We start from the raw sequence: 27,637 nt of genomic DNA, 5'->3' as shown, positions 1-27,637 counted from the left end.
GCCCTGAAACACAGAGAGGTCCAGGGGACACCTTGCATGGTCTGTACTGATGGTGAGGGGAGAAGAGAAGAGATTGGGGCACCTTAGAATAATGTACAGATTGATCATACCGAGAACACAAACATACTAGAACGTATCTGTGACAGCACACAAAACAGTGTAAATAGTGAGATTGGTGCCAACAGGATGAAAGTGGGTGGCCTGGCCCCCAGGCTTTATCTAAGGATACAGCCTTACCTGCTATTTACTTACACCAGCTGTACTGGCTAAGCAACACTTTATTCAACTTTTATTTAAGAGACATTTTGCTTGTGGTTGGGTAACATTTTTCTTCCTTTTTTTTCCCTCCTCAAAAGACTTTTTCGGGAAGTATGAGGAGATACGCACTCCTTTTTTTCTTAATTAACTTCTGCGTACTAAAGAGAGACACTCAATGTTATTCCATTGAGGATTCTTATGAAAAGGAGACACGACGCCATCTAAGCTTTGGAAGGCATCCCAAGGACTTAGGTAGCAGGAGAGTGGAACTGATGGGCATATGCGTTTTGTTTTCTCCCCACATCCCATCTTTCAGCACAATTAAAGACAGCCTTGAAGAAGGCAAGTCTGGGGGAAAGGTTTGTAGATGTGTATAGACAGATGATTGAATGGCTGGGAAGAACGACAGATGAACTTCTTTGAAGTCCTCTCTTGTTTTCCTTCTTGCTCTCTTCCTGAATCACAATGTCCAGAGGGGGTCCTGCTAGAGAAATTCAGATTCAGAGATAGCCCTGCGTGAAATGAGCAGTAAAATGTCCGGTCATCCTCACAAGCCCCAGTGGCCCAATCACGTCTGCAGGGAACTCATTCTCCATGGAACTTAATGGACTCACAGCTGGAGAAAGAGAGGGGTTGCCTTCATATTTCCTGAGAATCTCCAAAGCAGAGAACCATGACTTCGTAATGTGGAGGAGAGGTTGGCAGAGGAACAACCCAAGGAGAACCACTTAGCACCTAATTTATACCTGGTGACACTGGAGCTAGATCCTGGTTCCATTGACATTCCAGTCTTCTTGGGCATTTCATGTCCATGGGTCCACAGTCATGGTGCCCATGCAGTTTGGAGGCAGGGAGGAAAGTAAAAGGCCGGAGCGTGTGGGGGAAAGCATCCTGCTTTCCTGTATTTTCTCTTTCTCTGAATTTCCTGTATTTTCTCTTCTGGGAGTGGATTTTAGTCTAAAGCAGTGGTTTTCAACCACTGTGCTGCCTCCCAGAGGATGCTTGCAATGTCTGGGATATTTTTGGTTGTCACAGCTGAGGTAGGGGAGGCTGTTGGCTTCTAGTAGGTAGAGGGATGGCCTGGGATGAGGCTACACATCCTACAGCATATAAGATGCCCCCCCCCAACAAAGAACTCTCCAGTTCAAGGTGTCAATAGTGTCTAAATTGAGAAATTTAGTCTCAGTGACTAATGTCTAATGGCTTCTTGGTCATTCAGGTTTGGGAGGTTCTGTTGACTTGCCCAGTGGGTGCTGTTCCTGCCTCCTAAAATGCTGTGGCCTTGTCTACTTTAGTGTAACAGGCTTTGAAGTCATTAGCTGCTTCCTCCTCCCTGATTCATTGTCCTGTGCCCACCTTCTTCATTCCACATGGAATCGTTCTCTTGAGATGTGTCCTCCTGAGCCGGTGACCAGCCTCGTTAACCCCACTTGCCTGCCTGCCCTCCCAGGTCGGGGAGCTGTCACCCTGAGTTTTGCCATCCTTTGCAGAGCCTCTCGTCCGACCATGGAGGGACAGGCCTCAGTCGAGTATATATGACCCTTTTGCTGGGATGAAAACACCAGGCCAGCGGCAGCTGATCACCCTCCAGGAGCAGGTGAAGCTGGGCATCGTCAACGTGGACGAGGCTGTGCTCCACTTCAAAGAGTGGCAGCTCAACCAGAAGAAGCGGTCAGAGTCCTTCCGCTTCCAGCAGGTAACTGGCCGTGTCTGGTGGGTTTCGGGTCCGTTTCATCACCGGGCAGAGGGGAGGATGGGGTCAGCGCTGTCTTGTGTGCTGCTGTAACGGAGCCCCTGTGGCCAGGCCCGTGAAGGGTGTTTTGAGTGTCCTCGTGAATCCATGCATGTGTATGTCTGTCCCCTGTCACCTGCACCCACACAGCCCCCGGGCTGAGAGCTGGATGACTTTGCCAGTTGTTGTGAGTCTAGAGATCAGGATCAAAGACTTACCTGTCACCCCTGATTTTTCAGCTGCCCCTTCCCTCTGCATGTGGCCCTGTTCTTTGGCTTTCCAGTCTTTTTTCTTTTCAGAGCCTTTCTCTCTATTCCTAGTGCCAGCACTCTCACAGAACCTTCACACCTTTGAACTCAGAGAAGTTGGACTGTTCCCAAGAAATAGAACTAAGACAACAAAACAAGTCACAGACCAAAAACCACCCACATTAGAGCATGCTCACACACAAATAGTATTTCTGTAGACACGTATACAAAAGCAGAGCCAGAGGTAAGGAGATGGCACCTCAGGGCCATCGTTAGGGTGACCACTCAGGAGACTGGGATTGGAGGATGGGTCTCCTAGAGGAGACTCCTGTTTTGTTCTTTAAAGATTATTTATTTATTTATTTATTTGAGAGCGCATGAGCAGGGGGAGCGACAGGCTGAGGGAGAAGCAGACTCCTTGCTGAGCAGGGAGCCCAACATGGGGCTCGATCCAGGGGTCCTGAGATCATGACCTGAGCTGAAGGTAGATGCTTAACCGACTCAGCCACCCAGGCACCCAAGACTCCTGTTATTTTTGTAAGAATCTATATAACTCCATATGTGTACTTCATGCACAATTTAAAGCAATTGGAAGAACTCAGACTTGACCTTAGAAAGCATATCTGTGGTCCAGCCCCTTCGTATTAGAAAGAAGAAGCTGTGCCTAGGGCATTAGGGGACAGGTCCAAGACCCCTCACCTGGGAAGTGGAGGGAAAGGCAGGATCAGAATGGCTGCTTTTTCTCCCCATCTCCCCGTGGTGCTTCCCAGAAGGTGTGAATTCTGTCCTCTGTCCTCAGAAGACCTGACACACCTGCTGTTGGGGGGAGGGGCAGCGGGACCAGCACTCACCTACTGCAGAGATGGAGTCCTGTCTCTCTAGCGTGGGAGTAGTGAGTCATCGAGCAGCATTTGTCCAGCTGGGCCAGCAGTCTACTGACAATGCTCAGTGTTGAATGACCTAAGCTGTTCTGTTGCTCATAGTGTGCATTGCAAGGGGAGTACCATTGTTCCCATTTTACAGATAACTGAGGCTTGGAGAGTAGTGAGGCAGAGGAGCCCTTTCTCACGCCAGGGTCTATGCTCCCTTCACTACACTTTCTGCCTTCTTAGTGCTCCCTGAAAGAGGGTCCCCCACTCTGCCGGCCGGCTTCCCTCCTCCTGGAGATCTGACGGTGAGGTGGTGCTCCAGTGCCGACAGGAACCCAGGGTCCTCCTCTTTCAGGAGACGCAGGGAAGCTGCGGTCCTACGGGGATAGCCTGGCTTTGGGCAAACAACGTTTTTCTTCTTCCTGGCCGGTCATTGGCCCACGGAGCATGGTAGTTAAGAGCAGCCAGGGTTCCGGGGCCTGGCAGCCCAAGTCACATCCTTGTTCTGTCACTCGGGGCTGGATGACCTCAGCCTTTCTGTACCTCTGTTTCCCATCTCACATGTAAAAGGAGAACATTGGACAAAGTAAACCACGTAAAGGACTCAGCATGCCGGGCACACAGTAAATGCAAAGCAGATGTTAGCCGTCTCTGTCTGTATCCAAGAGGCTTCTCCTGGTCCCATGAACGTGCCTAGAACTCTTGGGTGTGGCTGACAATGGGGGCTCATATTTGACATGGCAGGCAATCCCAGCCCGTGGGAGCTGACCCTACTCTGTGCCCTGAGAGCCTCTGGGTATTTCTAGAGCATCCCCCATCCCGGGACCGGTGGTTGTGAAGACTGTTCTGGGGGCTGCCCCCATCTTCCCTTTCCTCTACGCCTCTGTCCACTTGTCTGTCTCCTTCACTTCCCCTCCTGTGAGTGGGCACCACCCAGGTTCCCTTCAGGTCCTTCTCTGTGAAGGTGGTCTTGAGTCCATTTCCCCTTTCCGGTCCCACCTGTGGACTGGTGCAGCCACCAGCGGGGTGTGTCCTGCTGAGGCGCTCACGACTTGCAGCATGTCCAGCAACAAACCATACCTTGGGGCTGCTTCCCTTTCCTGGCTCCCCATTTCTGTTCACTGCACTGTTACCTTCCAGACACTGAGGTTGAGACTTTCCATCCCTTGGGCTCTTCTCCCTCACTCCCCTGTCTCCAGCCAGCTGCATGTGTTGCTTGGTTTTGCTCTGTGATGTCCTTCCTCTTGCATCGGCTCCTTCCTTGCTATCCCCTCCGGTGCCAGCTTCTGGCACCTTCGTGGGGCCTGCCACATAGTCTCTAGGTGGTGGATCTCCTTGCTGCCGACTCTTCCCACCTCCACTCTGTCAGACCTTAAAGCTGTGCCCAGCCCACACCTTCCCGTGTTTCCCTGCTGCTTCCTGGACCCAGCTCAGTCTCAGCTGTAGTCACAGTCCAAACACCCTCCCACGCTGGCCTCCTTTGGCTCCCTCAGGGGACCTTTCTGGATGTCTAGATGTCAGTCCCTGGGCATTTTTTCTCGGATGTTCAGATACTTTGAGGTAGTTGTTACTAAAATAGCAACAGATTACAGCCCTCACATGTCTATTCAACCTTTGCTCAATGACTAATAGACTCGACTGCATGCTCTTGGAAAGCTATAAGGCCTGGTGTCTTGGCCTTTAAGAGTGCAATGTCTCTCTGAAGATTCAACACCCCAAGGACACACACATGCACAAACGAGCTGGGCCAGGCCACATAGCTCAGGGCCAGGGGGCATCTATGGTCACTAAGGCCTGGGGCGGTCTGGAGAGCCTTAAGGCAGAAGGTGGACCTTGACCCAGACCTGGAACGAACTGATGGGGAGGAATCATCGCCCTTCACATTCAAGGGGTCTCAGAGACAGATAGGTGCATGGAGTATTTCCAAACACTACAGGACTGGCTTGGTAAAGGAGCCTACAAGGAGGAGGGCAGGGGGTTATAAGGTTGGGAAGGAGGTGGGAACCAGAGCGGAGGGGAGACTCTTCGTTGTAGGAAAGGGGTCTGCTCTTCAGGCACAACTTCTGTGAGTACTTGAATTTCTCTAGGGGCCGATGGCAGATGTACTCAGCCTCATTTGCATGTTGGAGATGTTATTGCAATGGAATGTATCTTGCAAACAGCATAAAATCTGAAAGAAACTCTTAATGCCCAGAGGGTATTATTTCTCGTATATACTTTGAAAATGAACTGAATTTTTTTCCAGGAAAATCTTAAACGGCTGAGAGACAGCATCACCCGAAGACAAAGGGAGAAGCAAAAATCAGGGAAGCAGGCAGGTATGTAGCTTTTGGGGTTGCTGCATTGTGGGGGCTGCTGGCATCTGTTGTTTCTAACTCTCCTCTCTGCTGTGGCTGGAATGGGCAGAGCTTGCCCAGTGCCTATCACCCTGTTTACAGTTCTGGGTACCCCACTGTACTCTGAGGTTCTTTGGGGCAATGGCTTTGTCTTGTTTGTTTTTTTTTTTTTGCGAGAGAGCATGTGGGGTGTGAGAGGACAGAGGGAGAGGGAGAGAGAGTCCTAAGCAGGCTCCACACTCAGTGCAGAGTGCGGGGCAGAGCTCCATCCTACGACCCTGAGATCCTGACCTGAGCCAAAACCAAGAGTCAGACACTTAACCAACGGAGCCACCCAGGGGCCCCTGTCTTGTTTATTCTGTGTCTATAGTACCCGGCCCATAAGACATGTCACCTAGGAAGTGAAAGGATTGACCTCTGTGTCTCCCATCCTCTCATTCAAAGAGGAGGATAAAACTTTCTCCCCAGGCACCTCTCTCTCCCCCTTGGCATTTAGGAAGACATGTTTTTTGAGCAGAGAAAGGAGAAAATCTAATGCACATAGTATCTGTTTCTGAATGAAGCAGGGAATGGCATCCCGGGTGTCCACAGCACACAGTGCTTCAGAAGCCAGGACCCAGCAGTGGCAGGGCTTCTGCCAGGCGGAGTAGGGGTCCAATAGCAGGGCCACACATTCCAGTTGTCTACACGGAGGACCAGGCCTCTTGGCACCGCTAGCCCTGAGCAGTAATGGGCATTTGCCTACATTGAATATTTCCACTAAGAGCCTCTGGCATGGTGGGTCTCTATGATTTATTTTGGCCAGCCTATACCGAGTAGAGCTGGCAATAAAAGCCTTCCAGAAACTCTCGGATCTTGAGTAGAGCCCCAGTAAATAAAGGACTAAGTTTGTGTATAACTTCCATAGTCTGTCTCCAACTGCCATCAATAGCCTGACTTCTCATGACCCTGGCCAGACAGGTGACACCCCAGTCTTTAAAAATGACATCTTCCTCCTACAGGCCTCTTGCTCATGCCTTTTCTTTCTCTCCTGTGTGAAGACTCCTGGGCTGCAAGACCCAGCCAGCAGCCCCTGCTCTGTGAGGCCTTCCCGGGCCCCTGCACCCCCTTCCCTACATGAGTATTTATAGGACCTACTATCCCTTGCATTCATCCAGCACTTCTCTTTTGCTGCCTCTGATTGCTGTTACTTCATCCCTGCGTTCAAACCATCAATTCCCAGAGGTTCTGCCTCCAAAATGCATCTTCAGTCTGATGATTTCTGACTGTCTCCCCTGCCACAGCTGCATGCAGGCCACCATCATCTCTTCCTGGATGAATGAGGCACCTCTTCAATTGTCTCCCCATGTCTACTCTCACTTCTCTACAGTTAATCCTCCAAACTGCAGCCAGTGACCTTTTAAAAAATAAAAGATCAGATCATGCTAGTCCCTTGCTCAAAACCTTCCAGGGCTCCGGTCCCACCCAGAGTAAAATCACCCTCCTCACTGTGGCCTGAGAAGGCCTACGTGGTCTCGGCCCTGAGCTCACCTCACTGACCTCCACTTTCCCTTTCAACCCTGTGCTCTCATCCCAAAGGACTCCTTTATTGTTCCTCTAATAAGTCAAGAGCAGCCCTCCCCAGGGCCTTTGCACTCGTGCCTCCTCCACTTTTCCCATGTCTTCACTGACTGGCTCTTTCCTCCTTCAGAATTTGGCTGTAAGTTCTCTTCAGAGAGGCCTTCTCCACATTCTTTCCAGAGTGACCCTCTGCCACTCATGTGCCTTTACTCACACTCTTTTCATATATCACAGACTGAAATTATGTGCCTATTCTCCCGGTAATTTTCTGGCCCATTCCCCCACCGTCACCTCCCATAAGCTCCCTGAGGGCAAGAGCTTGGCTGTTCTGTGCTTTGCTGAATGCCCAGAATGTAGGACAGTACTTTGATTGGGCTCAATAAATCTCTGTTGGAATAAAATGTTTGGTAACACCATTCATTCATTCCACAAACATCTACCTGAGCGCCAGGTTCTCTGCCAGACATAGAGACCCGTAAAGCAAGATCTTTACCATTGGGTAATTTATGAGTTAGTCTTTTCCTTGTGTAGGTCTGATTTTCCCAGCTAGAGCCTGCCCCACAATGCCTAGTGCAGTGTTTTGCATCTGGCAGTAGCCTACTGAATATTAATGATTTTGACCATTTGGGAAAAGAGGCATACAGAGTTTATAACCATGGCAGAAGGTCAGAGAGGTCATCCTAAGACGTCTGCTTGGGTGGCTAGATTTTACATGTATGCTTCCACTACCGAAACTCACACGTGTTTGCCCTCCCGGCTGAAGGGAGGAGAAAGGAGAGAAGGCAGAAAATCTGGTTCAAGAGCTGCATAGTAATCTTCAGGTCAGACCACAGGTTCTAGGTGGGAAAAGGGATGAGGTGCTTTTTAAAACTAGAATGCATAAACCCAAAGACAGAAGCCTTGATTAAATGAAACATTTCACACTTTGACACAGGGGCAGCCTCAAAAAAGCTGTTATTTGGTGGTGCGTGAGTGTTTGAAGTCCCGAGAGTTGTAGTGTTAGAATTACAAGCGTTGGTCAGCGGGGGTTCTCACACCTTTACCACCCAGACAATGGAGACACGGAAGCAAGACCCACACACATGGTGGAGAGTCAAAGGGGACTAGAGTGGGCCTTGTGGCATTCAGGGTTGGGGTCAAGTTCCTAGCTGCTGCTCCCCTCAACTAGCTGGGAACAAGACAAGATAAGTACCCCAACTGAGCCTCAGTCCTCATCTACAAAGTGGCACAAATAAAAATGCCTCCCCCATTAGAGTTTTGTGAGGATCGAACAAGTTAGGGGACAGCTGGGGCCTCGTGCAGATGCCTGGCACATGGACACACCCTACGGACCACACACCGGCACAGCAGCTGGTGTCCTCTCAGTCAGGGCCTCCCAGGGAGCATGTGCTGGGCTGAGACTCGCCATCCAGGGTCCAGTCCTGGAATCCTGGGTTTTGGAACATTATACAAAGTTCACCCAAAGCTAATCAGCTCTGAATAAGTGATACCTGTCAGTGTCGTTACACTAGAATGGTCAAGGTCTACATTTTTTCAAAGGAACGTGGTTAAATGCCCTCGCTTCCCTTCGCCTCGACTCTTCAAGAGGAAGGCCCTCTGGCTAGGTTTGAGGGGGAGGTGTTAAGTATTTTACTTTTACATTAGGGGCTTTGATTAATGTCATAACTAGTAGAAAATCAAACCAAATCTAATTTGACACTAGACCGGAACAACTGGGGACCACATTCCCCCATAGGGAGAATGTTCTACCCATCAGCCCCAAGAGTTTCCTTTCATGTTCACTTTTTAAAAAAGATTTATTTATTTATTTATTTGAGAGAGAGAGCACAGTGGGGAGAGACAAAAAAAGAGCCCCAAGCAGACTGTGCTTCATGCAAAGTCTAACTCGGGGCTCGATCTCACAATCCTGAGATCAGGACCCGAGCTGAAACCAGGAGTCAGACACTTAACTGACTGCACCACCCAGGTGCCCCTTGTTTTTGTTTTTTATTGTGGTAAAATACCCATAACATAAAATTTATCCTTGATCCTAAATGTATAATTCAGTGGTGTTAAATACATCCATATCATGCAACCATTACCATGATCCATTTCTAGAACATTTTCTTCCCCGACAAGGATTTGAGAGCAAAGAGCTGATGTGAGAGATGATCCCGGGGAACACAGGGGGAGTGGGGAAGTGAGAGAGGAAGAGAGAGGGGACCAGCAAAATGCAGTTACCACTGTGGAGACTGGAGCTTCTTGTCCCTGGGGACACTGGGATTCAATGGACAGCACCATGGAAGGGGCCAAAAAGTGGGGCATTTATACACCAGCTCCCATGTCTGGGGGAAGCCCCTTGGGGGAGGGGTGCTTGTCATCTAGTTTCCAGAGAAAGCCTTAGGCAGTTTGGAAGTTGGACCCTATGCTCCATGTTATATTCACTGTGTAGCCCCAGTGCTGCTTGTGTGTGCTTGTGGAAGTACAGGGTAGACATCTGGGGTGGGGTAGGGGAATGCAGGGGAAGAGATTAGGATTGTGACAGGTTTAGGGCAACCTACTCTGCTTTGACCATTGCATCTCCTTAAAAAAAAGAAATAATCTGTTTTCCACATTGAGCTTTTATTTTTACCAGAAGAAAGAGTTCTGCTTTCCTGGGCACCTGCATGGCTCAGTTGGTTAAGTATCTGCCTTCGGCTCAGGTCATGATCCCAGGGTCCTGGGGTCAAGTCCCACATCAGGCTCCCTGCTCATCAGGAAGCCTGCTTATCCCTCTGCCCCTCCTCGTGCTTGTTCTCTCAATCTCTCTCTCTCTTTCTGTCTCTCAAATAAATAAATAGAATCTTAAAAAAAAAAAAAAAAAAAAAGAAAAGAACTCTACTTCCTCCCCACCCCTGCCAAAAGAAAAAGAAAAAAGAAAAGCATTTAGAAACCAGTGACACAGGGTAACATCAATCTGTAGGAAAATTAGGGTTGACAAATGGCATTTCTGCTTAAAGGACCTTTTCTAGGAATGGAGCCCATTCTAAACATAAGGGCTGTCTCTGTTTATTTAGAAATCTCATTTGCCTTAGGAAAGAAAAGCGGTAACTATTTTCCTCTGATTTGAGTTAGAATACCAAGGATAATTAAAAAGTAAGATTCTGTTCATAATAATGTGCTAGTCTTTCTTCAGCCTTGAGGAGTTGTTTTGTTCTTGCTGGGATGGTGTAGAACATGGATGGTGTAGCTCAGAGGGGCTGGCACAGCCCGTGGCTTGTTGGACACCCCAGTTGAAGACAGTCCGTATTTGTGTTCTGGGTGTGTGGGGGGCTCATCTGCGGCAGGACGGGGAGGAGCAGGCCAGGTGCCAGGCAGCCTGGGCTCCCGTCCCTCCACTCCAATCACTGCATCCCTTTATGATCCAGGACAATCCCTTAAACCACTCTGTGCCTCAGTTTCCTCACCCATGGCTGTACCTGACTTATCAAGTTCACGGGGAAGAAGTGAAGTTCAGAGCAGGTATAATGACCCATGTGGACACGCTCTGGGAAAAGTACTGTGCAATATAGTGCTGGTTGCTATTCCTACCGTTGTTTCTTTCTTCTAAGAATATCAGGCTTTGATAGACTGGCTCTACTTAATTTTTTGAACTGACTCCTATCTTTTTTTCCTGTGTATTTTACTTTCCTTCCTCCTAGAACCGGTTAAGGGTGGGAAATCGGGGCCTCAAAGTGAATTAAGCAGATAAGAACCTCCCTTTAAGAGAGTGTTGTTAAAAAAAAATACCAGGTCAAAGCTGAGGAAAAAAAATAATATAAGGCTCACACCCATTTGGGCCCAAGACGCTCTGGGCCCACACCCAGGTGCAGAACAGCCAGCGGGTCTCTGCCCACGTGGTTCCAGGCTCAGGAGGCTGCTTGCCCTGCGCCATGGTAATGAGGAGAGCCTGAGGGTGTGGGAAAGATCTGTGTCACACTGAGACCTAGAAAGCTGGTTTAATACTAGGACCAAACACTGCCCTTGGAACCCGTCTCCAGGATGAGGCGTGTGTGAGGTCCACGCAAACCACAGTCCAGCTTTGTGGCATCCTCTGTGTGGAGTGTTTCCCACAGGCTCGGTCTACCCTGTCCTCGAACTTCCTCTTTCCTATGGCTGTCATTTCCCTATTCGTGGTTCTTGGGCAGATTCTGGCTTTGGTTCGAGGAGCCACCTCTGCTCCTGGACTCCCTAAACCCCTGGCCGCACCCGTCCCACAGCAGAGGAGAGGCGGAGGAGGATGTGGGGCCCTGGAGATAAGAGCACCTGGCTGGAAAGTACACAGAGCTCACACCTCTCCCTGAGGCCCTGAGCCCGGACTTGGGAATGATCAGGGCATCACGGGAGCCCTGTGACTTGAGCTCACCTGGTGTTCACACTCTCCCGTGGAGAAAGTGGGCAATGGGCCCCCACAGATATTTTGTTCTGCTCAGTCTAGAACCCAGTGTGGAAATCTAGGGAGGATTGAAGATCAGCTACTGGGCAGGGCTAAGCCAGTCAAGAGACCAGTTTAATGCTGTGCAGAGTGAAGGAATAATCTCTTCCTAAGTCTGTCGGGTCCAAAGCCACTGATCAGCCTCACAAGTCTCAGAACCTTTTATGGGGCTGATGGACTTACTTTCATTAGCCCTCTGGGCCATTGCTGTCAGTTGCAGACTGCGCACCTAGCACCCATCATTTGTTGAGGGATTCAGAGGCCGTATGATTAGTGGTTAGGAGCCTGGACTCCAAGCCTGGGTTCAAGTCCCAGCTGTCCCACTTACCAGCCACATGCTACTCCACTTTTCTGGAACTAGTTTCGGTTGGGAATGGTGATAATACTGTTTACTTTGTGGGTGTTGGGAAGCTCCTAGAACTCTGCTGGAGCATAGGATAACCAGCTTTAGGGTCAACAGTGCTCATGGGCTCTCCTTCTGAAAGGGAAGTACTCCACATCCCACAGCTGGAAAGTGGGAGAACTGTAGCCCCAGACCTCTCCCCCGTCTCAGGCTCTCTGCCTGACGTGGAAGCATTAGTCTCGCTTTCTCCCATGCCTCCACCCCTCTCCTCTGTCACGTAGTGATGGCCACACAGGAGTCTGTGAAGTTTCAGTGTTGAATTGGGCAGGGCCCCCTCCCCCTTCCCACGCTCTCTCCCTTCCTTTCCCTCCCTTCTCCTCCCCAACAGGCACCCACAAGGTTCGGGCCAGGGAGGCGGGCGGAGAGGGAGCAGATGAACAGTTTGGTGGGTCGCAGGTGCCTCGAAGCTTATCTCTTTTTCTTCTAATTTCAGACTTGGAGATCACCGTCCCAATTCGGCACTCACAGCCCCTGCCTGGGAAAGTGGAGTTTGGAGTCTATGAGAGCGGCCCTAGGAAAAGCGCCTTTCCCCCAAGGACAGAGCTAAGGCGAGGAGACTGGAAAACAGATAGTACCTCCAGCACAGCAAGTGAGCAGGGGAGGGGGTGTGCCTTCACATCTGCATTCCCGGCGGTGCCTTTGGGTTTTGGGAACAGTCTGTTGTGAGCCCAGCAGACCCCAGCTGGAGCCTGATTTGGGTTTGGGGGTGTAAGAAATGGGGGACATTTAGCCTGTGCAGTTTACCTTTTTTCAGAGAACCAAAGATCTTTTACATCACTATGCCCTAAAGCCAGGTTTGTGTAATAATTTATTACATTGTTCCTTTTATAACTAGAAAAACCTAGTAATGACACTAGTTAATATTTGCTGAGCATTTACTGTATGCTAAGCCTCTTCTATATATTCTCTGATTAATTCTCACAATAGCTCTATGGCATAGGCACCATGACCTGTGTTTAGTGAGGAGGAAACAGGAGTCCTCATGCCTTGCCCCAGGTTAAACAGCTAATAAGTGGTGGTGTCAGGATTTGAACTTGGGCAGCCTGGATCCGAGGCCCAGACCCTCAACCACTGTCCCTTCTGCTTCCTCAGCTGTGGTAAGGAGAAGGAAAGGGTGCGAAGTCAGAAACATGAGAAAATGATGGACTCATATTTGAGAATTCTAACCTTATGGAGGAGTTGAGGATCCAATTAGGAAATGTGGGAGACATTTTGGCTGAAAAGCTTGATGGAGTCTGATTGCAACAGACAACTCCTGCTTATGGACATGCAGGAGGTGGGGGCTTTGGTTCCATGTCTAGGGTGGCGGTAGCGCACCTCAGACACACCGGCTTCACCAGCAAAATAGATGTCATTTCCCTTCTTTTGCACAGCTGAGCATTTTCAAAAGAGCTAGGAAAACAAGGAAAGACGAGGAGACTCGGGACTGAATTTCAGGACTCGTGGCTTCCTAAATGTCAGGCAGAGAACCCCCAAATGGATATGAGGATAGGAAGGTCATCTAAACCCAAGGGTTCTTGATCTTTTCTGCATCAGAGACCGTTTGGGAATCTGATCTGTGCTCTGGAAATGCATGGGAGCGTGTATGTACACACACACACACACACACACACACACACACACACACAAACACACACACACACACACACACACGGGGTTGCCCATCCATGGCCTTGGGTCAAGAACCCCACCCCTGTCTCCCTTCTTACTTTACGGATTGCGCATGTATAATCCAGAGCAGGAAAGAGTTTTGTGCAAGGCCACACAGTCAGTGAAGCCAGGGTGGGAGCCCGGGAGGCCCCGATTTTTTCTCGGCTTCTAGTTCCTGCCACTGCTACCTGTTGAAACAGACCCAAAGCCTATCACATGACCACAGGGGATGCCTCCACCGGGTAGAAGAGAAAACTCCTCCTTCCATAATGGGGCGTGGTAATGTGTATCCAAAGCCCTCCTAAGGCAATTTAGAGAATTCTGACAAGTTCAGAAATGGGAGAGCTTTTCCCAGTGATGGCAGCTGGCTGAGGAAGCCCGAGGCAGGTGGCTCATCTCTCAGATGAGAGGTGGAGGACCACAGTGGTACAGATCCTCTGTGCATTCCGGGGTGGAGAGGAGGGGAAATGTAACAAGACAAATGGGAAGTACTCATTTCAGGTTCAGATTAACTTAAATGATTTTATGTGTATGTTTTACTTTGAGGTAAAGATGGAATGGAAAGCATAAAGTGTGCTTTTTACTTTGTGCAACGGTTTATGGCCCAGGGATGGCTATCTCGTCTGGTTAAAAAATGTTATGAAATGCCAGACCAGCGGATTTTACTCCAGTCCCTGCTATACAGTTTCAGTTATCTATTGCTGTGTAACAAACCACCATAAAACACAGTGGCTTGAAGTGTACATTTATTTATACTGTAGTGCACTTGGGCAAGACTCAGTGCAGCTGGTTTAACTCCACTCCACGTGGGTGAGTTGGGGTCACTCACTCCTGTATGTGTCCTCAGCTGTAAGCCCGACATGGGTGGGACCATCCTAGATGCTCTGTCATCCTTTGGGACCTCTCCCCTTATGGCCTCTAAGTCAGAAGCCTGAACTCCTTGTACTTGTATGGTAACATAGTCCAGAAAGGGAACATTCCAGGAGGATAGACCCTGATGTGCAGGTGCTTATCAGGCTTTGCCTTGCATCGCACTCACTAATGTCATATTGATCAGAGCAGCTGTCATCTCTTGGGAACCACAAAAGAACAGTTGCAGGTTAAATCTGGTCATAACCAAGATTTTAGTTAAGAATATTAATGTTACACAGATGCAAAAATTCTCGCCAAAATACTAGCCAATAGGATTCAACAGTACATTAAAAGGATTATTCACCACGACCAAGTGGGATTTATTCCAGGGCTGCAAGGTTGGTTCAACATCCGCAAATCAATCAATGTGATACAACACATTAATAAAACAAAGAACAAGAACCATATGATACTCTCCATAGATGCTGAAAAAGCATTTGACAAAGTACAGCATCCCTTCCTGATCAAAACTCTTCAAAGTGTAGGGATAGAGGGCACATACCTCAATATTATCAAAGCCATCTATGAAAAACCCACCGCAAATATCATTCTCAATGGAGAAAAACTGAAAGCTTTTCCGCTAAGGTCAGGAACACGGCAGGGATGTCCGTTATCACCACTGCTATTCAACATAGTACTAGAAGTCCTAGCCTCAGCAATCAGACAACAAAAGGAAATTAAAGGCATCCAAATTGGCAAAGAAGAAGTCAAACTATCACTCTTTGCAGATGATATGATACTATATGTGGAAAACCCAAAAGACTCCACTCCAAAACTGCTAGAACTTGTACAGGAATTCAGTAAAGTGTCAGGATATAAAATCAATGCCCAGAAATCAGTTGCATTTCTCTACACCAACAACAAGACAGAAGAAAGAGAAATTAAGGAGTCCATCCCATTTACAATTGCACCCAAAACTATAAGATACCTAGGAATAAATCTAACCAAAGAGACTAAGAATCTATACACAGAAAACTATAAAGTACTCATGAAAGAAATTGAGGAAGACACAAAGAAATGGAAAAATGTTCCATGCTCCTGGATTGGAAGAATAAATATTGTGAAAATGTCTATGCTACCTAAAGCAATCTACACATTTAATGCAATTCCTATCAAAGTACCATCCATTTTTTTCAAAGAAATGGAACAAATAATCCTAAAATTTATATGGAACCAGAAAAGTCCTCGAATAGCCAAAGCAATATTGAAGAAGAAAGCCAAAGTTGGTGGCATCACAATTCCGGACTTCAAGCTCTATTACAAAGCTGTCATCATCAAGACAGCATGGTACTGGCACAAAAACAGACACATAGATCAATGGAACAGAATAGAGAGCCCAGAAATAGACCCTCAACTCTATGGTCAACTCATCTTCGACAAAGCAGGAAAGAATATCCAATGGAAAAAAGACAGCCTCTTCAACAAATGGTGTTGGGAAAATTGGACAGCCACATGCAGAAAAATGAAATTGGATCATTTCCTTACACCACACACGAAAATAGACTCAAAATGGATGAAGGATCTCAATGTGAGAAAGGAATCCATCAAAATCCTTGAGGAGAACACAGGCAGCAACCTCTTCGACCTCAGCCGCAGCAACATCTTCCTAGGAACATCGCCAAAGGCAAGGGAAGCAAGGGCAAAAATGAACTATTGGGATTTCATCAAGATCAAAAGCTTTTGCACAGCAAAGGAAACAGTTAACAAAACCAAAAGACAACTGACAGAATGGGAGAAGATATTTGCAAATGACATATCGGATAAAGGGCTAGTGTCCAAAATCTATAAAGAACTTAGCAAACTCAACACCCAAAGAACAAATAATCCAATCAAGAAATGGGCAGAGGACATGAACAGACATTTCTGCAAAGAAGACATCCAGATGGCCAACAGACACATGAAAAAGTGCTCCACATCACTCGGCATCAGGGAAATACAAATCAAAACCACGATGAGATACCACCTCACACCAGTCAGAATGGCTAAAATTAACAAGTCAGGAAATGACAGATGCTGGCGAGGATGCGGAGAAAGGGGAACCCTCCTACACTGTTGGTGGGAATGCAAGCTGGTGCAACCACTCTGGAAAACAGCATGGAGGTTCCTCAAAATGTTGAAAATAGAACTACCCTATGACCCAGCAATTGCACTGCTGGGTATTTACCCTAAAGATACAAACGTAGTGATCCGAAGGGGCACGTGCACCCGAATGTTTATAGCAGCAATGTCTACAATAGCCAAACTATGGAAAGAACCTAGATGTCCATCAACAGACGAATGGATAAAGAAGATGTGGTATATATACACAATGGAATACTATGCAGCCATCAAAAGAAATGAAATCTTGCCTTTTGCAACAACATGGATGGAACTAGAGGGTATCATGCTTAGCGAAATAAGTCAATCGGAGAAAGACAACTATCATATGATCTCCCTGATATGAGGGAGAGGAGATGCAACATGGTGGGTTAAGGGGGTAGGAGAAGAGTAAATGAAACAAGATGGGATTGGGAGGGAGACAAACCATAAGTGACTCTTAATCTCACAAAACAAACTGAGGGTTAATGGGGGGAGGGGGGATGGGGCGGTGGGATTATGGACATTGGGGAGGGTATGTGCTATGGTGAGTGCTGTGAAGTGTGTAAACCTGGCGATTCACAGACCTGTACCCCTGGGGATAAAAAGATATTATATGTTTATGAAAAATAAAATTAAAAAAAAAAAAAAAAAAGAATATTAATGTTATGTTTAACAGAACACAAATTTTATTACAGAAAGACTTTTAGCCTTTTTGTAGATTGTCGGGTCCATGGTTTTTAAGGGTATTATATTTGGTCACTTTTTCCCCCTCATTCATTTATCCATCAAATATTTGAGGGTTGCTCTATGCATTCTGAGTGAGACTGTACACTGGAGACATAAAGATGAAAAAGAAACAGAGACCATCTTCAGGGGCCTTGTGGTGGAGTAGAGAAAACATAAAACTAGCATGAGCTAGATGCTTGTCTGTTCTTTCTTCCTGGTGACACAGGCCTGGAAGAGGAAGGCACTGGCACCCCCCGACCCCAGGTTAGAGGGGTGATGACAGGGGCCAGAGCCTCCTACCAACCATGCAGTCCAGAGGAGATGTGGGTAAGAAAGTCAGCCTGCGGAGGGGAGAGGGCCAGGACAGATGAACCGGGGAGCCAAGGTTCAAAGCCAAACTTGGGGGTTCAAGATTTAGGAGTACCCAGGGAAGGCATAATGAGAACTGATGAGTATGAATTTGTAGGGTTCCGGAGCCAGTGCCTGGCCAACCTTCTGCTCTCTGTCAATGGACAACTTTCAGAAGGAGGCTGGTTTGTTGTGAGGGAGTGGCATGAAGAATGGTGAAGGACAGGAGGCTTGGCTCCACAGGACTGGGAGGGGTTGCTTCTACTGGGGGAATCTGGAAAGGTTTCCATAGCATTTGCCCTGAGCATTGGAGCCTGAGGTTTTAGCCTTGTGGCTAAGGGTAGGATGGGGACATTCTGGCCAAGTGGACACTTCTATGTACAGGTGACTGACTAGAAAGGAAAAGGGTCACATGCTCCTTAAAAAGCAAACTCTGAATCCCCTGGCTTATTAAGTATTTTGATATATTATTTTAGATGTAAACATCTACTTCTAGGAAATAATCCAAAATTATAATCTTAACTTGCTCTATTTCAACACACATCTGAATTAATTAGGTCAAAATTGATACCATAATGAAGTTGAAACTAAGACTATTTCCTTATTAACTAATATGATGAGGGGCTGTTTTAAGGGAAATTCAGTAAACCCAAGATCTGGCAATACTGCTAGTGGTGACAGTGGTAAATTAAAGTCAGGTTTTTTGTCTTAGTTGACTGACTGTTCTTTTTTTTTGCTCCTGGATCATCACATATTTGAGCTTGTTCTAATTCTCTTTGTCCAGTATGGTTGCCACTTGCCAAATATGGTTATTTAAATTGAAGTTAATTAAAACCGTTCCTGGTATGCACAAGCTACCATATTGGATAGTATACAATAGAATATTTCCAGAAAGTTCTATTGGATAGAGCTGTCCTAATAAGATAGGTAGGTGATACATTCCCAATTCAAAAGCCTTGAGCACTTAAACTCACACAGTCATAGTTCCTACTGTGAGCATAAATTATGCTTTGGAGTTTGTATTTTGTCTGTATCAAATTGGCCCCTTATTAGAAGGTATATATGTGTGTGTGTCTGTGTGTGCGTTTGTGTGTGTGATTACATGCTTGCTGTAATTCCTAAATAAGTAAAATACTTCAACAACAAGATGTTTGCAGATTTTAGAAATACCACTGAATAAGAAAGAAAGAGAGCATCTCTGCTTCTTTGACAAACCAGACCACTAATATCAGATAGGATTTTCACAGGGATTAAGTGCAGTCATGTTTTTAAAGCATGTAATGTGTGGTAAGCCCTCAGTAAATGGCGCCGATAAAGCGAAGAAAAAAAAAGGCAATAAGAAGGTGAACCATTTCATTTTATGCTGAAAGAAAATCTAAACACTAATAAAATGATATAAGATGGCAGCATTTTGAAGATCCCGTATTCACGGCTTCTGTATTGTTTCTATCGGTAAAAATAAGTAAGTGCTAGAGTCCTGCATTTTATTTTAGCCTGAGAGAATCCACGGTCCAGCTAATTTTGTCTGTACCCTTCAGGCAGTGCGAGTAACCGATCCAGCACCAGGAGCCTCCTCAGCGTGAGCAGTGGGATGGAGGGGGACAATGAGGTGAGAGCGGGGACCCCACCCCCATTTTTCTTGTCTGAGGGGTCACGCCACTGCAGGAAATAGAAATCCAGATGAAAGAAGCCAGACACAGAAGGTCACATACTGTAGGATTCCATTTATGTGAAATATCCAGAATAGGTAGAATCAGAGAGACAGAATACCGATTTGGTTGTTACTGGAGGCTGGGGGGAGGGGGACATGGGGAGTACAGTGTTTCCTTTTGGGATGATGAAAATGTTTTGAGACTAGATAGAGGTGGTGGTTGTATAATATTGTGAATGTACTAAGTGCTACTGAATTGTTCACTTTAAAATGGTTAATTTTGGGGTGCCTGGGTGGCTCAGTGGGTTAAGCCTTTGCCTTTGGCTCAGGTCATGATCCCAGGGTCCTGGGATCGAGCCCAGCATCCTGCTTCCTGCTCAGCGGGGAGCCTGCTTCCCCGCTCTCTCTCTGCCTGCCTCTCTGCCTACTTGTGATCTCTCTCTCTGTCAAATACATTAAAAAAAAAAATCTTAAAAAAAAAATAAAATGGTTAATTTTATGTTAGGTGAATTTTACCTCAATAAAAAGCGAGAGAGGGAAGGAAGGAAGGAAGGAAAGAAGGGAGGGAGGGAGGGAAGAAAGGAACAAAGTGAGGGAGGAAAGGAGGGAGGGGAGGAGAGAAATTGATACTCCATCTGACTGGTTAAGCCAAGAGGGCATCTCTGAGAAGCAGCAGGAGGACTATCAGGGAATCTGGGGTTGAGATCACATTTGGGGCCTGGATCAGAAGCCGTGAGAAATGGTGGAGCCAAGGCCGCTGCTCCGTGTATCCCCAGGGCAACATGCTCTTTCGTCTCTTCTTCCCTGGACATACTTGCTTTCTTCTCTCACTGTACACTGGCCTTTTCTGCTCCTCTGCATGCATGGTGGCAAATAGTCCCCTGAGAGCCACTAGGTCTCTTAGGAGAGGGTGAGCTACTCCCTTAGACTGAAGTGTCTATTCTGATCCAGGGACGAGTGGCTGGGATGGACAGGAGGGGTCACTGCCAACCCAGGAGACTCCCTGAGATAGGTTCCTTGGGGTGGGCTACCCCTCCAGTGAGCAGCTTCTGCTAATGACCCCATGACTGAGAACCACTCATGGTTCCACTGTCTCAGAAAGGGACTTGGGTTTAAAAACAAAATTTCTCCAGCTCTCTCTGGCTGTACAGAGCAGGCTTCTCAAACTTTAATATGCATGAGAATCTCCTAGGCTCCTGTGAATATGCAGGTTCTGATCAGGCAGGTCTGACGAGGAGTTGGAAAGCCAGCATTTCTCACAAGCTCTCAGGGGATGCTAATTTGATGGCCCACAGGGGGCACTCTGAGGAACAAGGGCCATTAATGATAATTTGGGCTCCATTGTCTCCTCAGGGAGTGTAGGCCTCAATGGAAAGCTGACCTGGTTTGCTAGGTTCATTTTCAGTTTGCGGATTACCTTTAGCCAAAGCCTGAGGAGGACTGAGAGGCTTTTGGGAAATGGTGTCCAATTATGCCTGTTGCCTAATGTAACTTTCCCTTTTCTTTCTTGTCCTTTTTTGCTGTAGGATAATGAAGTCCCTGAGGTTCCCAGAAGTCGTAGCCCGGGCCCCCCACAAGTGGAAGGAACACCCGCCGTGCCCCTTGAGAGGCCCCCCAGAGTACCTCCCCGAGCTGCCTCACAGAGGTAACATTGATGCGGAGAAGAAATGTTTTCCTCACTCTCTGAATTCCAGCAGGTGGAGAGTAGGATTTGGAGACATCTAAGATGACCTCAGAATGAGTCCAGAGTGAACTGAAATGCCTACTTTTGATGCATTTCAACAGGGACTCTTTGTTAATATGATGCTTTATTCAAGTGCAAATAATTTTTTTTTTAATTTTTTTTTTAAGATTTTATTTATTTATTTGACAGACAGAGATCACAAGTAGGCAGAGAGGCAGGCAGAGAGAAAGGAGGAAGCAGACTCCCTGCGGAGCAGAAAGCCTGATGTGGGGCTCTATCCCAGGACTCTGGGATCATGACCTCAGCCAAAGGCAGAGGCTTTAACCCACTGAGCCACCCAGGTGCCCCAAGTGCAAATACTTTAAGTAGCAAGTACAATATTTTATCAATGAAGTACGTTGGCAAACACCAACTTTTTGAGTAATTTGTATGTTTGCTTAGAATTCAGCTTCCTCATAACTAATTCGCTTGGCTGTATGTGGGGACAGTACCTTTTGGGGACCAGGAGATAAGAAGGAGTTGGGGATGAAAATAGAGGTGGGGTGCATAGCTCGGTGTGGTGGGGAGCATGGTTCTAGTGCCACACTATCTGGGGACAGTGTCCAGAAGTCACTTGTGAACTTGGGTGAATTATTTCACTTTCATGTAACTCAATTCTTCATCTGTAAAATGGGATAACAGTAGAATGTCCTCACAGAGTCATAAGGGTGGTATCTGGGCCCATAGTAAAAGCTCAGTAGAATGAGTGACTTTTCTCATCCAGGAGAAGAATGAGCATATGGAGGTTTGGCGATGGGCATTAGACAGACAAGCTGGGAGTGTTTGCTGGGCTCCAGTATCTGTCTTTGTTCATAATGGTTGTCTGGCCTCTGGTAGGAACCTTTTCAAGGTCTCGTGGAGTAACAGGAAAAGTGGTCAAAACTAGCTTGTGCTTCCACCCATGCAGAAAGGGTCCTTGGGAATGAAAGCCTAGACTTGTCTTAGGTGTTTATTTCTTTGATGTCTAAAGTATAATGTGGAGGGAAATGATTAAAAGGTGGAAGCTTTTTTTTTTTTTTCCAACCAGGGTCTTTTTTTTTTTTTTTTTTTTTTTTAATGTTAAAACTTAAATGAATCTTGTCAGTGTAATTTGTTGAGAAAGTACAACAAGGAGGCTTTTCTTCTGGTTTTCTGGAAAGAGAAGCTGACTTTGAGCTAGGCGTCTGTCCACTTCTCCCTTTGCTGTTCACCCCTCTTGCGTGTGCTCCCAGTAACATTCATATTCACGTACTGAAACCTGTTACACAGATCTCCCCCACCCCCGTAATCACAAGCGGTGTCAGGTTCACCAGCATGTTTCCTTGGTGTAGACTAGAGGTCACGTGGTAGAATGTTAGTCCTGGAAGACCCGTAATGATAATCTGGTCCAGTCCCCTGAATTGGCATAGTGTGCTGTTTCTTGAAAATTATTATACAGTTGGTGATTGGGGAGGGGTGTTTATGGCGAACTGCAGTAATAAATGCTAATCTGTATTGAGTGTGTACTATGTACTCTAGGTATTATGTTCGACACACAGAATGCATTATCTCAGTTCCTTCCACAACTCTCAGTGATATTTAGGATTATCCTATTTTGCAGATGTACTCACTAGGGCTTGGCCTGGATTGAGACTTGTTCTGTGTGGCACATCTGGGTGTGCCTGACTGGAGGCTGCAGTGTCTTAGTCATTTTGTGACATCTGTTCCAGAAGGTCAAGGTGTCATTAGGAGGAGATCCAAGACCAAAGAAAGACCTTTTATTACTCAAGATTGAAGAGTTTGGAGGCAGTTGCTAATTGCACCAAGATGAAAATAGTTGCCAAGTTTGAAAACTATAGCTGCAGGGCTTTTGTTAATGGGAGTTAAAAAAGAGAACAACCAGGGAAACAGGTTCCAGAAATTAAAGGCTAGAAATTGGGATGCATATAAGTGTGTAAAAAGAGATGGCTGATGAAATTTTGGGGGAGTCTAGAAGCATGTTGTGATAAAAATGGGAGCAAAAAGGAGGAAAACACTTTTACTAAAGAAATAGTGTTTGCAAAGAAATCTGTAATTGACAGAGCTTGGCATTTGGGTTCCTTTTTGGTGTGAAGAAAGATTTGCAAATATGCAGTTGTTTTGTAAGTATGTATGCAATTTGCATAATAAAATGAGGAGATGTTTGAACAAATAATAAAGCCAATAAATGGCTTCCATGCTTGACCCACTGGTAGACAGGAGGCAAGGCTGACCTTGGGGGTCTCCTCTCCACTTCCAGATCTGGGAATCAGTAACTGTTCTTTGCCTGTGTCTCCTGAACGCCTCTGCTGTCACACAGCTCTGGGGGTGCAGCGCTTGTTGACCGCTTCCAATCCTGGTCCCTTCCTCTGCTCACTCCGCATGCTGTCCCCAGAACTTGAGCTGTCATTGAGGACTCCAAGCTTCCACAATTACCTCAGTCCTCTGTTTCCTACTCTCTGCTGGTGACCTCAACCCACAGATATCTCAAACAGAGCCGGGGCAAAATTGAATTCATCCCACCTGCCATTCTCTGCCCCTAACTGTCTTCTTCTGGTAAGTTCCTAGCCTGTGATAATGGCACGGTTCTGCACCAAACCCAGGCGCCACCCACCATCCCTGCCTCCCGGGCAGCTCCCACAGAGTGTGTCTCCAGACTCTGTCCGTTCTGCTGCCCTTTCAGCTCTCAGATCCACCCCCTCTCCATCTGCCAGTGCCTGTGTTCATCCTCAGAGACTCACACTTACCTCCCTCCTCTACATTGTCACCAGAGTGCGCTTTCTAGATCAGAAATTGCTGATGATGTCACTTCCTGGTGTGAAAGCCTTCACATTTAATGCTGTAGTTTTTAGCGTGCTCTGGCCCTGTCTAGCCTCAAGTCCCACCTTCTCCTGTATTCACTAATGTTCCACCCCTGCATTCCCAGAGAGCCGTGCCATTTAGAACTGTGTCTTTGCCCAATCTGTGCCTTCTGCCTGGAATGCTGTCTCTCTACTCCCTTCCAACCTCTGCTTAGAAGATTCCTGTACACCCTTTAGGACTCAGTCTAGTCATCACTTCCTTTATGAAGCCTTCCCTAATGTTCCTATGCCTTCTTTTGGTTCTCCAAATACTTCTGTTGGATTTCCTTCCATGTTATGGCCCTTGTGTACATATCTGTTTCAAGTGGATGGTGAGCCTTGAAAGCATAGAAACTGTTTTTGATTAAAACATTTTTTTCCTACTGTCCCCAGTCCCAGTGTTTAGCACAGTAACTGGAACATAGTAGGAACTTAATAAATATTTATCATGTAAGTGAATTAATGGATGGATAGAAAGATTGGTACTATTTGTGTTAGACTATACATCTCTTAAAAAGTTAGCCGTCAGGTCATCTGCCACAGGGCAGGTGGGTCATAGATTAGTGGAAAGAGGCTTCACACTCCCACCTTCAAGTTCTCAATGTATTTCAAAGTCAGGGAAGGTGGATGGTGACAAGAACAGGAGCAGATGCATGATATCTTTTTTTTTTTTTTTAAAGATTTTATTTATTTATTTGACAGAGAGAGATCACAAGTAGACAGAGAGGCAGGCAGAGAGAGAGAGGGAAGCAGGCTCTCTGCCAAGCAGAGAGCCCGATGCGGGACTCGATCCCAGGACCCTAAGATCATGATCTGAGCCAAAGGCAGTGGCTTAACCCACTGAGCCACCCAGGCGCCCCAGATGCATGATATCTTTGCGCAGCATTTCCTTTGCGGGCCATTAGTCCTTAGCTGACAATATCACACTCTTCACAGGTGAGGTCCTGCCAGTTGACCCAAAAAACCCCCCAAAAAACAAGAAACAAAAAACAAAAACAAAAACAAGAAACTCAAATCTTACTGAGCCATTGCTGCTTTGTTTTTAAACATATTTTGCCATTCACTAGTGATTTATCAATCACTAACAATTTGTGCACTCCCCTTTAAGGCAAAGCCAAGGTCCTGTAAAATCAGAACACATTTCCGGAGGCCTCCTGCAGTGCCAGAAGCTAATACTTTAAATGCAGACTTGTGAAGAGGTCTGTGGGGTCCCTAGGAGGGGCTGGAGTGGTCAGGGAGTGAGGGTACTTGGGACAGAAGCTATTTACTAATAGGGAAGTTTAAAAATATTTTCAACAATGTTATGAGGATACAAAAGCAGACCAGCTAAATAACAGTTCTGCTTTAAAAGAACATTAACCAACATCAAGATTTCTGGGTTCTTGAACCAAACTCATCAGCCACAAGACCTTACTCTCAACAGAGAGGAGAAAGCAGCCAGTTCTTAAGTATCTCTGGGCACTTGTGTTTCCAACTTCAGCTTCCCAGTGTCCTGGAGAGGCTGTCTCCCCACACACCACCCCTTGATTCTGATTACTTCCATGGTTCTGTTATGTCTACCATCAGAAATCCATTTCCCTGAGAGAGGACTTCCAATCCTAGGTTGAGACCGTTCATCAGAATAAAATACAGAAATAATTTGATTGTAGGCCCACCCAGCTGCAGAATGGGACAGCAGAGAGAGGATAAGGGGCCAGCGGGAAATCATGACTATCTTCATTGGTGGGTGATAAATTGTAAGGCTCATGGAGCATACATGGGAAAAAGACTAAGAACAGATCTTTATTCATAATAATAAAATTATTAGCTTTACTTCTTGAGTGCCTACTCTAAGCCACAAAATGTGCTACATACTCTCGTTATCTCCAAACCTCATGCAACACTCCAATGTATGTATCTGTAGGTACTTCTGTTGGGCAGATGGGAAACATGTGCAGAGAAGTTGAACTTGTCCTTCAGCTGTGTGTGTAGTTGCCTTTGCTCTATGTTCCCACAGGTTCTGAATTTCCTGTATCAAAACAGTGCAGTTTACTGATTGTTCCCATTGACTGTTTTATCCATTACTTTCTTAGCACTCTGAGGGCAGGATCCATGTCAGCTATACTCACTGCTATATCCCGTGCCCAGGAGAAGACACATAGTAGATAAATGGTTTTGAGAGGGAGTGAAGGAGGGGAAGGAGGAGGTAAGAAGGAAGGAAGGAAGCAAGCAAATAAAGAATCCAGGAAGCCAAGAAGCCTAAGCTTACTCAGGTAATAAGTAGAATTTCCTGACTTTCCTCCAGCTTTTTCCTGTAAGCTCTGGTTCATAGGGCAGATTGGGGAGGCAGAAGGAGATGGTCCGTTTGTCTTTTCTGGAGGAAGAGGCAACTACACAAAACCATCTACTTCCAGAGGTCACAGCAGGGCTTTCTGAGGATGTTTGTGGCAGGTCCCTGCCTTGTTCCTCAGATAGCCCCTCCCTTTTTCTTCAACTCTTTTGTCGTTTCCTTGACCTAAACGTTTCAAGAAACGTTTAGTAAATATTTGATCATTGATTCATTCGGTCCTCAACTACGCAACTCCAGGATAGCACAGTTCAATTACAGCACCCGACAAAGCTCTCTTTCTTGACTTATTGACTTGCCTCCGAGAGAATCAAATATTGGCTTTATGGCACAAATGTGGAAACACCAGCCACAATTGTTGAACCTCTGTAAATAGACTCACCCAGGTCTATCTGGAGTGGCATTTAGGATTGTTTAAAAACCATCCAGAATAACATGGAGGGGGGCTTCTAGGAAAAGCAAATGTGGAGTTGGGATAACACACTTAGTAATTCCATGAGGAAGTAGTTGTGAGAAGCACAGAATTCTTAATTCTTCTCTCAAGGGACCTCCTCCTACAGTATGTCTCCCACCTGGCTGCGTATTTTTATCACTGATGTTTTAAAATATAGGCTTTATCATTATCATTATAATAATTATTATTATTTTAAAGATTTTATTTATCTGAGAGAGAGGGTAAGAGAGAGAGAGAGATCATGAGCAGTGGGGAGGGAGAAGCAGACTCCCTGCTGGGCAGGGAGCCCGACTTGATCCCAGGACCCTGGGATCATGACTTGAACCACAGGTAGATGCTTAACTGACTGAGCCACCCAGGCGCCCAAGACTTTATTATTATTTAGGTATGATTAGATCAACAGATCAGGAAACAACTGTTCTTGAGAAGATAGTTTGTTGTCCTCCTAGATCCCAAGAGGAGGGGGCCGCATTATGCCATGGGGACCTGCTGGGGAAGTATCAGGTTTAGTCCCGGAGAAAGGCAGTGGAGTAGGGAACATGGGCCTGAGCTTTTGTTGTGGTTTCTGCAGGAGGGTGCAAGGAAGGTAGGGTAAGCAGATTTAGGATTAGCTAGCTTGAGTAATTTCAATGGACTCTGGGGCAAAGGTTCCTAGTTGTCTGGCACCTGGCGCTCCTGTCATTAGGGCAGATGGGTAGTGGCCCAAATGCGAGAACCCATAAAGGGAGTGGCTGGGGTATAGACTGTGACTCGCTAGTTTGCATATGAATGGCGTACTCCGTCTGTGAATTGCTATCCTTAGAAATGAGTTTGCCATGGGAGGGGCAGTCCCTCCAGGGTTAGCCAGGCTCCAGGTATCGAAGCATCAGAAAATAAAAGACATGGTTACATAACTTCTTGGGGGAGGGACACTATTAAAGATTTCTTGGGGGAGGGACACTATTAAAGATTTGTGATGCTTGAGCCTTATCTTCTAGAAGTTAGGAAGGAATGGGTCTAGGAGAGAGCTTAGGCATTAGTAGTTCTTAAAGGTCCCTTGGTGATTCTAAGGTGCTGTCAAGATTGCGACGCACAACCAGCGGGTAGGCCGCTCAGCGGTCCAAGTGGTTTCACT

The 27,637-nt window shown here is 46.6% G+C and overlaps 1 protein-coding gene across 2 annotated transcripts in view; it reads left to right on the top strand.

Annotated features, from left to right (window-relative positions):
* Positions 1–27,637, top strand: part of LOC111144693 (phosphoinositide-3-kinase adaptor protein 1) — a 119,326-nt gene that overhangs the window by 88,106 nt on the left and 3,583 nt on the right. For both annotated transcript variants that reach the window (XM_022499114.1, XM_022499113.1), the window contains 5 exons: positions 1,749–1,954; positions 5,353–5,425; positions 12,272–12,427; positions 19,092–19,162; positions 20,731–20,849. In XM_022499114.1, the coding sequence (XP_022354822.1) occupies positions 1,749–1,954; positions 5,353–5,425; positions 12,272–12,427; positions 19,092–19,162; positions 20,731–20,849 (625 nt within the window). The remainder of the gene's footprint in view (positions 1–1,748; positions 1,955–5,352; positions 5,426–12,271; positions 12,428–19,091; positions 19,163–20,730; positions 20,850–27,637) is intronic.

The sequence above is a fragment of the Enhydra lutris genome, unplaced genomic scaffold (assembly GCF_002288905.1).
Source record: "Enhydra lutris kenyoni isolate GAN:26980312 unplaced genomic scaffold, ASM228890v2 scaffoldscaffold12, whole genome shotgun sequence".
Taxonomy (NCBI): Eukaryota; Metazoa; Chordata; class Mammalia; order Carnivora; family Mustelidae; genus Enhydra; species Enhydra lutris.
Note: the sequence above shows the minus strand (reverse complement) of the source record. Positions and strands in the feature narration are given on the sequence as shown.